Raw genomic sequence first — 13,417 nt, 5'->3', positions numbered from 1 at the left:
TTTACACACCTGGAGTCCCAATCCAGAACTGTCCCCAGTTCCCCAGCAATCTAGTAGTTTAGTCTAGTGAAAGCTGGGAAATAAGTTAGAAACACCTGGACACTCCTGTTCTTTGCCCATGATCTGCTTATCATGGTGCCTGGCACTGTATGGATTCAATAAATGTTTGTGGATTGACTCAGTGGAGTGCAGAGAGCTTGAGAGCTGAAACTTCTGAGCAAGCAAAAGGGTGGGTCTCTGAGCAATGCTGGACTGCCTCCTACTCTACCTCCTAAACAGGCTAATTTTTGGTACCATAAGGGGACACAGAAGAAGCATAATCAGTTCAATCATGTGGGATGGTGCTATCTGAAAGCAGAAAACTCCCATGTGGAAGATACACGAGAAAGGGGTGTAGTATAGGGAAGAAAATACTGACTTTGGAGTCAGAGCACCTGGGTTCAAACTTCAGATCTGAAACTTCTTTGCAACCTTGGGGCAAATCACTTAATGTTTGAGTTTCAGTTTTTTTCATCTGTAAAAAGAGGAAATTAGAATAGATGGTAGCTAAAGTCCCAGCAGGTAGGTGGTAAAATGGTGCTGAATTTAACTGTGACCTCAGATACATGCTACCTAGGTGACCCTAGGCAAATCACTTCACCCTGTTTGCCTCAGTTTCCTTGTCTGTAAAATGAACTGGAGCAGGAAATGGCAAACCACTCAGGTATCTCTGCTAAGAGAATCCCAGATGGGATCAAGAAAGATGGACACAACTGAACAAGGTCAGAAGATGCTTCCCTCAGCACTTGGTCCAGTGCATAGCACTTTGAAGTCGCAAATGCTTTCCCAACTTGAACATGAGGCTCTGTGAGAGTGGAATATAGAATCTCATCTAGGGAAGAAGACTGTGGCCAAGAAAATGAAGATAGGAAACAAAGACTCTTCTGCCTCCTTCACAACTTTAGGGCAAGGATTTTGAAGAAAAAAAGGCAGGTCATAACGTTCTCATGCTTGAAATCAGGGTTTTGTTATATTTTTCACCATGAAACTAGTTTTATCCTAGGTTTTTAAAAAAGATACATTGTGGCTGATTCATTTTTCTTGACATACATATTTCTAACAGTTTTGTTTCTTATGTTTCCTCAATGAGTGGGAAGGGGAAAATGAAAGGAAGAGATCTAGAATTTTCAGTAATAAAAGAAATAAATGATCAGCTATAAGTGGTAGAAGACTATGGATAATATGACATATATATTACTTTTGCCTTTTTTCTTTCTTTTTTATTTATTTATTTTTTTTTTGGTGAGGAAGGCGAAGAAAACACCTAGAAACATAGGTGAAGCCAAACAAATTGTCAATAACATTTTCTTTAAAAAACAAAAAACAAATTACAAATAACATTTACTGGAGGGTGTAAGGCGACCGAAAAGTTGTTAGTATCATGTGTACTATTACCTACCACCCTTCCTAATTCGCCGTAATGAGATCAGAATTTCAGTAACGTCCCTGCATTCCCATTCTTAAAACACTCTCGATTAGATTGAGCTGAGCCACACCTTAAATCGCCCGGATTTTGGGGAACCTAACTTGAGCCGATCTCAGCTTCTAAAGTCTTTGTCCCTTTTCTTGGGAGTCATGGCAGGTAGGGAAGAACAGCCAGGACCAAGTGCTTTCCCTGCTCCGGTTGCCGAGGGCAGCGGGAATCTCAAGACCCGGCCCCCTCCCCCATTTCCCCTTAAAGTCTCGGAAGCTTTTGCTGCGTCTCCCGGCGGTACGTCCCCCGTGGTGGCAGGTTTGCTATCCTATTTTTATTTATTTATTTCATTTTTTTCTGTCAGTTGACTAAGGGAGATCTATTTCTTCCCCCATGAGTCCGATTTCTTTCCGCACATGACAAACGCTTAGAGGCCTAGCGCGGGCAAGCAGGCCCCGGAGCTCCGCCCGTTCCGGGGCTGGCCCTCCGGACACCCGGCGCCCCACTCCCGGCTCCGGCAATGCAGAGGCCCTTAGCGCCCGGCTCTCTGTGCGTCGTGCCGGCTCCGGCCTCGGGGCAGGAGCCGCCCCGCTACCTGTGCTACTGCGAGGGCCCCGATGCGCAGGGCCCGGACGCAGACCTCGGCGAGACTTCCACTTTCAACCTCTAGTGAGTGTTTGGGGGGCGGGCGCTAGGCCGGCCCGAGCTTGGCCCGCGGGCCCACGGCCCTCCCGGCGCCCCGCCTCTCGCAATCCGCGCCGGCGCGGTGGGGATCCCCGCTCCTCCCGCCTGCTGCCGGCCTGCGTGCCGTGGGGAGCGGAACTGGGATTGGGCAGAGTATGGAGAACGTAGGGACCCTCATCTGAACGCACCCTGACCCTCCTTCCTGTCCCCCAGTGTGACTGATGCCCTGGAGCTCTGGAACACCGGCTTCACCCCGGAGAGCCTGGAGAAACACGTGGGTGCCCTCCTCTTCCCTGCGGGATCCCGTCGGAATCTGCTAGGTCTCTTTCACTCCGTTTTCACACTGCGGACCCCCACCCCGATGCCGGCCCAAACGGGGTGCACGATTCCCGTGTCATCATCCTGCACCCCCCTCCCCCAGTGCCACACCAGACTGGGCGTCTGACCTCCACCTCTCCATCCTGCCCCTCCCCCAGTGCCACACCAGACTGGGCGTCTGACCTCCACCTCTCCATCCTGCCCCTCCCCCAGTGCCACACCAGACTGGGCGTCTGACCTCCACCTCTCCATCCTGCGCCCCCCTGCCACACCAGACTGGGCGTCTGACCTCCACCTCTCCATCCTGCCCCTCCCCCAGTGCCACACCAGACTGGGCGTCTGACCTCCACCTCTCCATCCTGCCCCTCCCCCAGTGCCACACTGTACGGGTTCCTATCTCTGCCTCTCCATTCTGTACGCCCCCATCCTCATCCTTTTGAAAAGTTCAGGCAGCGGTCCCTAGGGTCCCCAGACATGGTTGACCGGGCTTTATCTTATTCCGCAGAAAGCCCAGCATGATCTGGACGGGGCTGAGGACTATTCAGCTTGGTTCAGGTGAGCTTCCTTGGGCAGACAAAGCTGGGGTCCTGGTTGCCCCCACACCAAGCTGAGCCGGTCCCTCTCCTGATCCGCAGGGTTGCCCGTGACCAGCACACAGTGTCTTTGACCCTGAAGGATGACGGCAGCGCTTCCCTGACTCTCTCCAGGGAAGAGAAAGCCCTGACTTTTGAGCTTGCTAAGGTGCCCCGCTCTGAAGCAGCTCCCTGGCTCCAGGCGTTGATGCTGGGGCTGGCAGAGCAAGCGTGCAGGCTGGAGAGGCAGCTGGCAGGTACGGCCGGCGCTTGGCCTGGGGTCCTCTCTGAGGAAATGGCCCGGACCTGGGCACATCTTTGGCCCGGGTGTTTGCCCCAGCCCTGGCTCTTGCTGCCCCTCGCATTTACAGGGTTGTCATGTGTGAGAGTTTTTCCCATGTGTTGACCCTAGAAGTCAGAAGTACCAGGTAAGGGTATAAGCTTCGTGTACAGGGAAATTTCCTCTAGTTAGAATTGTTTAAAAGAATGGGGTGTGTTGGCAGCTAGTGGGAGTCCTAAAAGTAGAGACTGGATAGCCACTGATAGGAACCTTGCAGACGCTTCTGGTTAGACAGGATAATCACTGACACTCCTTCCAGCTCAGCTTCTGATGCTGTAAAGCACACAGGCTATCCCCTGTAGTCCAGATGTGCTGGAACGAGTGAGCAGCAAAAGCTTCAACTGTCCTAGAACATCGAGTAAAATTCCTTGGCTGACCCATCTTATTTTTTCCTCAGCTTTGAAGGATGAGATGCCCAGCCCCAGAAAGAAGCCCCAGACAGGAAGGCAGCAGGTGTTTTTGCCAGGTAGGAAGCAGCCTACGGGAAGAAGAGTCAAGTATGCCGTCTGAGTCGGTTGGATTCAGAGGCTAAAGTCCAGCCCTGTGTCCATATTTTACCCCAGGAAAGTCTCATGTGGGGTAGATTGGCGATGAGAGGGGGATTGAAGGATATGACCCCTCGTGGTGATTGGGGAAAAGCTTAAGGAGACTTTTTGCACGCCCTAGATCCAGATTTTCGAAGAGGTGCCCAGGGCCCCGCAACCAGGAAATGGATGCCAGGAGAGTCACTCATTAATCCTGGCTTCAAGAGGTACCACCTGCCCTGCCCCTTTCTCTCCTGTCTCCCTGGAAAAGAGCTCAGGTGCTCTTTTTCATCTCCTTGTCTGAGGGGCCTCCCCCACGCCAGGCCCAGCTTCCTCATTGTGTCCTTTCTGTCCTTGCAGTAAGAAGCCAGCCAGTGGAGTGAACTTCGATGACGCCTGAGACATCAGACTCCTGCATGAGCTTCTTGCCTCTTGGGGCCGGGGACCTCAGGCTCCAGGGAAGCCAGTGAGCCTCGGAGGCCAGCGTGAAGGAGAAGGGGGAAGGGCCAAGCTGGCCCTGTCCAGAGAAACGAGTGATTCATCAAGTCTGTGACAGCTGTTCCCAGATCAGCTGCTCTTCTTGAGCAAAGCAAAATAAATCCACAGATATTTATTGTCTAGTGTGGTAGCACTCACTTTCTTTAAACTTATCTCAGGCCAAGGAGTGGTCTGGGGAATTCTTAGACCACCTCCCCAACACCCTACCCCATCCTCAATTTAGGGAAAAGACTGGTACAGGTTGCTCTGGGGGTGGGGGCCAAAAGATACAGATTATGTCAGCTCTAACCTCCAGCCAAACCAAACTACTTTATGAAGGCGGCTCCCTCTCCATTCCTACAGGTTTGGGGATGGGGGAAGGGAGGGCAAGGTGGGGCAGGCCTAGCAAGACCGGAGTGAATCACTAATGAGGGTCTCACACCCTGGGATGAGGTACTATGTTTGCCCTATTACAAGTATAAAATGAGATAATATCCATAAAATGCCTATACCGTACTTGGCACATATTAAATACAGGAGGTTGTTGATTTTTTTTTAAAGCTTTTTATTTTCAAAGTATATACATAGTTTTCAAAATTCACTCTTGTAAAACCTTGTGTTCCAAATTTTTTTCTCCCTTCCCCCTACTTCCTCCCTTCAATGGCAAATAATCTAATATATGTTACACATGTGCAGTTCTTCTATACATTAAATATAGGTTTAATAAATGCTCTTTCCCTTCCTCTACCCTATCCAAGGTGTTTCACCCTGGCCTGGATCCTATAAATACCTATGAACCTGAGGCTGAAGAGTCTGTAAAGGTCACCCCACAGATCCCCAAATCAGAAAAGGACGTTAGCCACCCAATCAGATGTGCTACATACAGATACATAGGACTAGATAGCCATACAGACACATTCATAGAGATATATAGATGTATAAAGATATATGTATAGTTATACAAATATATGTACAGTCCAGTTTTAGATACACAAATATATAGATAAACAATTTGCATCTATAATAATGGCTCACATTTCTCTGTTGATTTAAGATTACAATGTGCTTTCATCACAATAGCCCAGTTTTATTAGTGTAATATTTTTATTTTACAAATGAGTAAACCAAGGCTCAAAGAGCCTTTGAAGTGACCAGAGACACAAAACTATTAAATATCCAAGACAGAATTTGAACCTGTGCTCTGATTTCAGCAATAGTGACAGAACCGGTCACACACACACAGCAATTAAATGTCAGCCAGAATTTGAACCTAACTCTTACACAGCGGGTAGGGTCTACTTCCAGACCCCAGCAATGCTAAGGCAGAGGATGGGAGGGGGCAAGGATGGGTTAGTGGCTAGGAAGCAGAAGCTGGTTTAACCGGTGGGCTTGGGAGAAATGTGGTCAGGCCGGCCAGAAACATTCCCAACTTTACTCTTCTCCCCACCCAGCTCAGGGAGGCGGCTCCCGGCCCTGCCCTCTCACCCAGCCTATCTAGACCTTTTCTGCTGTTCTCACCCCAGCCCAACTGGTTTGAGGAGCAGTTCTAGTCCTCCGAGTCCGGAGAGGGTGGGCCTTCGTGTGTCTGGGAGGCAGCCCGAGGAAGCCCCACCCTGGCAGCTGGATGTTAAGTCTGGCGAGAGTCCGGGATGACAGGTATTTGGTGTCTGCCATTCTGAGGTATCACAGGGAGGGCTTGAGGGAAGGCAGGGTCAGAGGTCATTGGGGAGAGGGGAGCACGGCCTGAGGATTGAGGGGCCAGATTTGGGGTCAGGCCGGAGATGGAGGGCCGGAGAATCGGGGCCTGTTCACATCCCCTGCCCTCAGGAAAATGAGTCACGCCTGGGCACGGATGTGACAGAGAATATATTTATGGACACTCCTTTGAAGCAATTAAGTCTAAACCAAACCCAGGAGAGCAGCGGCTGCTAGAAACGAGAAAGGTCCAGCGCAATCAGGGAAATCCTGGAAGCGGTGACTTGGGGGGATGTGGGCGAAAGTGTGCAATGATGGAGGGGGCGCAGGTTGCGTGCTCCCAGAGGGGTGACCCAGGAGCCAGTCCGTGCGCCCCAAAGGCTGCTGTAGGGAGGAGCAAGAGCCAGGTTGGACGGATTCCCGGGAAGAGCCGGCCGAGCTCAGCGAGCTCGGGCCACCGAGGCGTAGGCAGCCAGGATCTCGGAGCTCTGGGGACAGGTGTACTTGAACTCCCTCTGCTGCTTTGCATTTTCCAGGTATCTGTGCAGGCCGCGGAGCTCCGCGGGGATGGGGGACTGCCGATAATGGGTGCACACGGTCTAGAGTAGGCGGAGGAGCGTCGTCACTGACCCCGTCGGCCCAGGGGACTTCCCTCCCTCCCTCCTGCCCACGAGCCCCGCCTCCCTCCGCCTTCACACCTCCCCGCCCCTCACATTGACGATGTGCAGCTTGGGCAGGAGGTTGCAGTCCGCCAGGGTGAGCCGGTCGCCGTCCAGGAAGCGACGCCGGGACTGGGCGGGCTTCGGGTCCCGGGCCAGCTCATGCTCCAGCGGGGTGCTCAGGTACTGATCGAGTTTCATCAAGGCACGAAGTAAGGTCCGGTACAGAGCTGGGAGAGCAAGCGGGGGTTTGGGGGCGCAGGTGGGGGAGCCGTTCCACTTCACTACCCCCACCTGAGCTCCGGCGACGTTCCTGCCCCGTCCCCCACCCCGCACTCCCATCGGTACCGCTGGGGCCAAACGCCTGACCTGCCTGCGTCCGCTGTGCTCTTCGCGAGCCTTCCCTCGGGCGTGCGAGACCCTCCCAAGCCTGGCAGAAGCCTGCCTTTCCCGCCTTGTCTCCTCCCTCCTCCCCACAGCTCCGCGTGGCTCCCCTCGTGCCCTCCACCTCTGTCCTCGCTCGAAGTTCTCTACGGCTGGCTCCCCCCTTCCCGCCCCCGCCATGCTTCTTCCGCCGCGAAGGAGGGGTCCTGATAGTCCCGCGCTCGGTAACAAGCTCCTTCGCTCCCCCCCAAGGCTCGGAAAGAACTGTGTCCAGCGCTCTCAGGCAATGACAGGGGCAACAGGCGCTTCGATGGTGGTGGGACGAGGGCGCTGGATTCACCCTCACACTCCCCCAGACCCTTCTTTACCCGCTGGGCACAGCCCCAGGACACAAGTGACCCAGCCTGAAGATTCACCTTCATCCTGAGCAGGAGAAGTGTTTTTGATGAAAGCTGAGAACTTGTGGAAGACATCATTACCGGCTATGCTAGATTCCTTATACTGAGGAACCAGGCTAGGGAAGCTGACGGAAGAAAGAAGAGTCAGGAGACAAATAGGAGACCCCATGGCTCCTCCCTGGAGCCATAAGCACTATCCCCTAGGGAAGGGGGGTTCTCCCCACCTTTCCCCATTAGTATCCCCCATTATCAATCCTCACACACTTTCCCCTCCTCCCTTTATGCAGCATAAGTTATTTGTAAAGCACTTAGAATGGCACCTGGCCCCTAGCAGGTGCTACATAAATGCTTTGCATTCCCCTGCTCTTCCCTTCAGTCAGGGAGGAATACTAAAGAAAACAAACTCCTGGAGAAGATAAAAATTGTGCCTGGCCTCCTGATTCTGCTTGGAATCATCCCACAAACAATTCCTATTTTCTCATTCAGATTTCCCATTCAGACATGGGGGAGTATGGGAAATCTCCCCCTCCCCTCTACCTCCCTCACCTGCTCCCCATCTAACTCCCCCTCAGGATCTCCCAAGGGATATCAAGCTATCTCCTTGACTAAGGGCTTTGTCTCTTATTAAAGGACAAACCCCCCTAAAGCGTGATTAGAAGGTGATTAATACAGTCCTCAGTAAAGAATCCACCTTGGAAAAAAAGATGATCAAATATCTCCCTGAGAGTAGATTTGAATGAAGGAGAGGGAACCAGTAGTGGGGCATCTGAGTAGAAAGTAGCGTACTATAAAGTAAAGCAGACCCTGATTTCAAATTCAGGGTCTCTCATTAACCATCCCTATAAACGTGGGCAAATCTCCTCATGCTGCTCCCTGGTTTACTTCTTTCTAAGACACGGGGGTCAGACTACAGGATCAATTAGGTTCATCCATCTCTCAAGCTCTCTGACTGATGCTGCATTATTCACTGACCCTGTTCCTGGCTGTGCCCTCATATCCCCCACTCGGACTCTTACGTGGGGGGCCCAGCATCTCTTCCAGGAATTCTTCAATCTGGATGGTGTCTGTCTTGGCTTCCCCATTATACAGCAGAATGGGCAGCTGGGAACCGGGGGCAAAGTCCTTCAGCACATCCAAGGACCTGTAATGGGGCAGGGCCAAATCTTTGGCACAGGGAAAGGAAGCATGAGGGGGACCGGGGCACAGGACACGGAGCTCAGGCAGAAATAGGCTGCGCTGGGGGAAACAGGTGGGGTGTATTTTTTTCCTCACCCCCGGTTCCAGCCAGCCATTCAATGTTTACCTCCTGGTGTCCACAGTGGTGAGTGTGAAGGGGACACCTTTGAGTAGCAGGATCATGAAGAGACGATGGCAGGAGGGACAGTTCCCGACACTCTCACCATCTTCACTGGCCTAGTGGGAGGCAGAAAAGAATTCACACAAGCCTTAGGGAGAGCAAAGGACAGCAAGAATTGTACCAAGTTTGGTGAGAGAGAATGCAGGAAACCTGGTTAACCTTGGCCATCAGGGGTGTTGTTTTCAGGCCTGGGCAGTGCCCCTCACCCAGTCTTTTAATAGATGGCCGAGGATTAGGACAGCCTCTCCAAATCAACAGGGCTGGGTGGGGCTTCTTTCAAGGGGGAGGTGAGAGCTCTTAAGGAGTAACAAAAGTAACAGTCTGTGCTACTTGGAAGCTGGCACTGTGCCCTCATGGGCTGTCATGATGCCAGGGAAAGGGTCTTACCCTGGGGGGGCCACAAAACTGGCACGAGGGGAAATGTGGGCATGCTACTTCCCCATCAAGTGCAAGCCCCTGGGCATCATCTCAATGTCACCCGGCAGACGGGCTATGCAGGGTGGAGCCCAGCTCAGTTCCTGACCAAACTGTTTTTTCAATGATTCACCTCATGGCATTGGGCACTGCCAGTGGAACATCATGGTAAGAGTACACCCATTGGTGCCCACAGTGGAACAAAGTCCAGACCGGGAGCCCCCCAACTCAGGCTGCTTAGCCCAGATTTTGAGGAGGGGGAGCTCCAACATTCCCACCTTGGCAATACCCTCTGTTGTATGAAGGACAATAAGTTTGCCCAGCCCTGAAGTTCACTCCAGGGCCTTCTAAGATCGCCTGTAACATCATTCCCTTATCTTGGGGACAGGGTCAACACAGATCCCTAGAGCATCTTCTTTGTACCAAGCATCCTAGAATACTCCCATCCACCCTTGGTGGAAGCCACAGCCTTGGTCTTAGTACCCAACAGGAAAACTCCTTCCTATATGGGGTATCAATCAATCCTGCTGCTTGCCCAGTCAGAAAAATAATTGTGCCCTACAGGCAGTAAGATTTGGGCAGGGATCCAAGCCAAGGTCCTGGGGGAGCAGACAAACTTCTGGGTTCACTCAATTTTTTTCTCTCACAAAGTGTGTGGACATGGGAACACAGTATCTGCCTCCAAAAGGCTGACACCACTTTTTCTTTTTAATTCTGCCTTTGCCATTGTCCCCAACTTATCTGCTTTTCAAGTCCTCCCAGTTTCTCCTTCTCCTCTATCTCATACACCACCCTAATCCTAGGCAAACCCTGACTATGTCCTGGACAAGCTACATTGGAACCCTAGGTCAGAAAACTGGTGATCTGAATGGGAAAATCCGCCATCTGTCCTGTCTATGAGACAGACAGGAGCCCCAGAACCTTGGGACCAACGTTATCTACCAGACTGAGGACTCCCTGGAGACTCTCCTTCTATTACTCCCCAGTCTGTCAGGGTCCACTCTTATTTCTTCGGGGCAGGGAGAGGGTGTGAGGGTAGAAAAGGGGCGAGGGAGACCACGGAGGGAGGCAGGAAATCTCAATGACTCCTTCGAAAGAATCGAAACTCGGCAAAAAGTCGTTCCCACCTTCTTCTTTTCCCCTTGTCCCCCTCACCAACCTCCGTGCCCCTGATCTCATCTCCTTCCTAGTTTTCGCACAGCATTCATTTCCCTAATTTTAAACCCCTACCACCGCTCCCCCTTTTGCTACCCTCACCCCGTTCCCCCTTTTGCTACCCTCACCCCCATCCCCGGCTCCGCCCGCTTCGGACGGGGGACAGAAAGACCAGAGTCCCCACGTTCGGACATCCCCCGGTCCCTCCTCACACCCCCGTCCCCGGCCCGGCCCCGCACCTTGACAAACAGCTGAATCTTGGAGTTCTCGGCCATGGTGTCCGGCAGGAGAGATGCAGCAGCCTGGGTGGGGACTATGTTTTGGGCTCTTTAAAGCTCCCGGGTTGCTCCGCCCTGTCCCACCCCGCCCAGTAGCGCGGCTCCGTGCGCCGTCCGTGCGAGACCCGACGCCTGACACGGTGGGACTTGGCGTGGGATTGTGAGCTTGGGGAGGGGGGGCGAGATTGCGTAACGTGGGATCGGGGCTGATTCCCAGTCTTATGGGCGATGATAAACAGCACGTAAGGAACGGAGAGACTGGGCTGGCGGCTGTAAGACGGGAGCCAAAAGAGCCCAACTCCACCATCCCAAACTGGGAGCCCGCGGACTGGGGCGCTGCTGGGAGGTGGGAGTTCCGTGGGACAGACCGGGTCGCTGACTTTGTGAGGGACGGGGATGTGAAGGGCGGCGGGTACCAGGGTGACAAGTTTTTGGAGCGATGAATAGGATCACTTGGCCCCATTCCAGTTCTAGGGCCCGAGAGAGGGAGGATGGAGGAATGGGGAACTAGGGCCCCCCAACCAGAGTGGGAAGTGACCGGTATAGCTCCTCACAGCCTCAACCCCCAATCAGGCAGCCCCCCAAATGGTTGCCTTTCCCCGAGATCCACTCTTCCCCAGCACCTAGGTGGGGCCCTTCTGAGGGTGTGCCTGGAACATTCCTGGCATGCCCACACTGGGGTGGGCAGAGGGGAAGTCAGATAAACCCTTGGATTTGGGACTTCCATCTTCATCTCCAGTTATCCACCCTCCTGCAGATGGAAGGATTCTCTGTCCTTAACCTTCCCAGAATGCGAAGCTGATGTCTCCAGCTCCCACTAATTCCACACTAGAATACACACACACAGAGGAGTCTTTGGCTGGTTTGATATTTTCCCTTTTTATTTAAAACATCTTTCCTGGTCTGCTTCCCCAACTATGTACAAGCCCAGTCCCCCACCTGCCCTCGGGCAGGACTAGGAATAGGATGGGGAGGGATGGGGATGAACAAACAGCTGGAAAGTAGCCGTGGCAGCTTGTTCTCGGTAAGAACCGGGGCCCAAGATACCCCCACACTGTCCATGCAATACCAAACCTCTTCCCCTTCAGTGACAGGTGAAGAGGTCATTCAGGGGCAAGGGGCAAGCTCTTTAGACCTCAGATCCTTCCACTTTCTTTCCCTCGCCCTCAGGCTTTAGGTGTCCTGGGTACAGAGGCCATATGGGGAATAGGAGCTGAAGGAAGGAGGGAAAACCAAGGTGGGGGGGCTCCCCTCCTTTTGTTTTCCCTGCAGTTGTACCCAACCTGTCAAGTTCATTCTACCATCTATGTACACTCTCTATATTCCCCACCCCTGATAAGTGCTTCTTCCTATTGCAAAATAAATAGGTTAAAAAGAAAACAAGCCCAATATCCCAGCTCAATCCCGGCCAGAGTTAATGGCTTGGGCCACGGTGTTGGGCAAGCTGGCAGGTGGCCCATTTGGTGTCCAGCGTTGAAGCCTCTGGGTGGTGACAGCATGGCAGCAATGGCGGCATTAGCGGAGGTGTTAAAATCCAGGGGGCAGAAGAGTCCGATTGAGGGGGAAAGCAGTTATCTGCCTAGGACCCCACAAGATCCCTGTCCCCCCTCCCCTGTCCAGATGCCCGATCAGGCTGGAAAGTGTTGGGTTACACAGGTCCATCAGGATCATGTTCTGGAGGGTTAAGACCAGAGAGAGCAGCTCCTCCTCCTCTTCCACACAACTTTCATGTTGGCTCCCCAGGTGTATTTCCTGGGCCGTCAGAATCCAGGCTTTGGGGGGCCCTTCGGTGCTAGTGGGGATGCTGGCCGCAGGCAAGACGGGGCACTGACCGCCAGAAGCAGAGCTGAGCAGGCCAGGCTGAGATCAGGGATAGGAGTATCAGAGTCCAGGGAAGTGAGCAGAGTAGCTGGCCAGAGCCCATACCCTGGGGCACAGCAGGACTGTCCCTTTGGCACAATCATTGGTTGGAGAGCCTGAGGATCACCAGGCAGCTGGTCCCGGAGGGCAGCGGCCGGGCCAGGAAAGGGAAAGAGTGGAGTGGGTACAATTTGTAATATTCGCTCCGGACTGGTACTTGGGCTATGATATCATTAGGAGATTCCCCATCCCTAGATCTGGGGCCTCCCAGAGTGAAGAACTGTCCTTGCTGTCAGATCCAAGCCTTCCCCCCATCTCCAAGGTTCCCACAGGATCCTATGGTGGGATCTTACGCCCCACTCTTGGCACTGCCCATCCCCACCGGGGCCCCCACCCTACCTCCCTCCCTCGAAAACTAGCTCCAAGTTTGAGGCACTGAATTCAAGGTGCACAAGACCTCACCAACCCCTCTTCCCAACCCTCTTGGGTGAGTTGGGCCAGCAGGCAGCGCGGGGCCTCCCTCCCCACCATCTGGCCTTGGATCTCTGCCCCAGCCCGCACAGGCCGGGAATGTAGGGCTGCTCCAAGGAGGTTTCAGGAAGGGGACAAAGAAAGTTGGTCATCCAGGAATGGAGAACAAGAGCCTCCAAAGTTCCTTCAGCAGAGAGTGTCCGTATTGAAGGAAAGCTGGGCCTGTTGGGGAGAGATAAGAGGGTTCAGACGGGTCAGAGCTTCCGACCGGGATTTGTCCTTTGTTTTTCTATTAATTGTCACCAAACCAGTCAATTTGTTTCTCATTCTCTGTTCCTGTCTCTTATCTTTAGGTTCAAAAAGGCTTTTGGCCTTGAC

At 53.1% G+C, this 13,417-nt stretch overlaps 3 protein-coding genes across 3 annotated transcripts in view; 1 reads left to right on the top strand and 2 right to left on the bottom strand.

Annotated features, from left to right (window-relative positions):
* Positions 1–1,438: 1,438 nt before the first annotated feature.
* PAXX (PAXX non-homologous end joining factor) lies at positions 1,439–4,509 on the top strand. The gene is made up of 7 exons (XM_051976930.1): positions 1,439–2,122; positions 2,351–2,411; positions 2,961–3,010; positions 3,091–3,284; positions 3,765–3,833; positions 4,034–4,118; positions 4,252–4,509. The coding sequence occupies exons 1-7, from the start codon at positions 1,974–1,976 to the stop codon at positions 4,289–4,291; spliced, it is 648 nt and encodes a 215-aa protein (XP_051832890.1). The 5' UTR covers positions 1,439–1,973; the 3' UTR covers positions 4,292–4,509.
* Positions 4,510–4,909: 400 nt separating this feature from the next.
* On the bottom strand, positions 4,910–10,838 carry CLIC3 (chloride intracellular channel 3). Its single transcript, XM_051976931.1, has 6 exons — positions 10,670–10,838; positions 8,808–8,917; positions 8,523–8,645; positions 7,523–7,632; positions 6,777–6,952; positions 4,910–6,662 (listed from the first exon to the last, which is right to left on the bottom strand). The coding sequence occupies exons 1-6, from the start codon at positions 10,703–10,705 to the stop codon at positions 6,504–6,506; spliced, it is 714 nt and encodes a 237-aa protein (XP_051832891.1). The 5' UTR covers positions 10,706–10,838; the 3' UTR covers positions 4,910–6,503.
* Positions 10,839–11,568: 730 nt separating this feature from the next.
* ABCA2 (ATP binding cassette subfamily A member 2) overlaps positions 11,569–13,417 on the bottom strand; it is a 69,014-nt gene continuing 67,165 nt past the window's right edge. The window contains 1 exon segment of the mRNA XM_051976929.1: positions 11,569–13,261. Coding sequence (XP_051832889.1) covers positions 13,226–13,261 — 36 coding nt within the window. The 3' untranslated portion in view covers positions 11,569–13,225.

This window comes from Antechinus flavipes, chromosome 2 (assembly GCF_016432865.1).
Source record: "Antechinus flavipes isolate AdamAnt ecotype Samford, QLD, Australia chromosome 2, AdamAnt_v2, whole genome shotgun sequence".
Classification (NCBI taxonomy): Eukaryota; Metazoa; Chordata; class Mammalia; order Dasyuromorphia; family Dasyuridae; genus Antechinus; species Antechinus flavipes.
The sequence above is the reverse complement of the archived record's forward strand: the minus strand, read 5'-3'. Positions and strand labels throughout refer to the sequence as shown.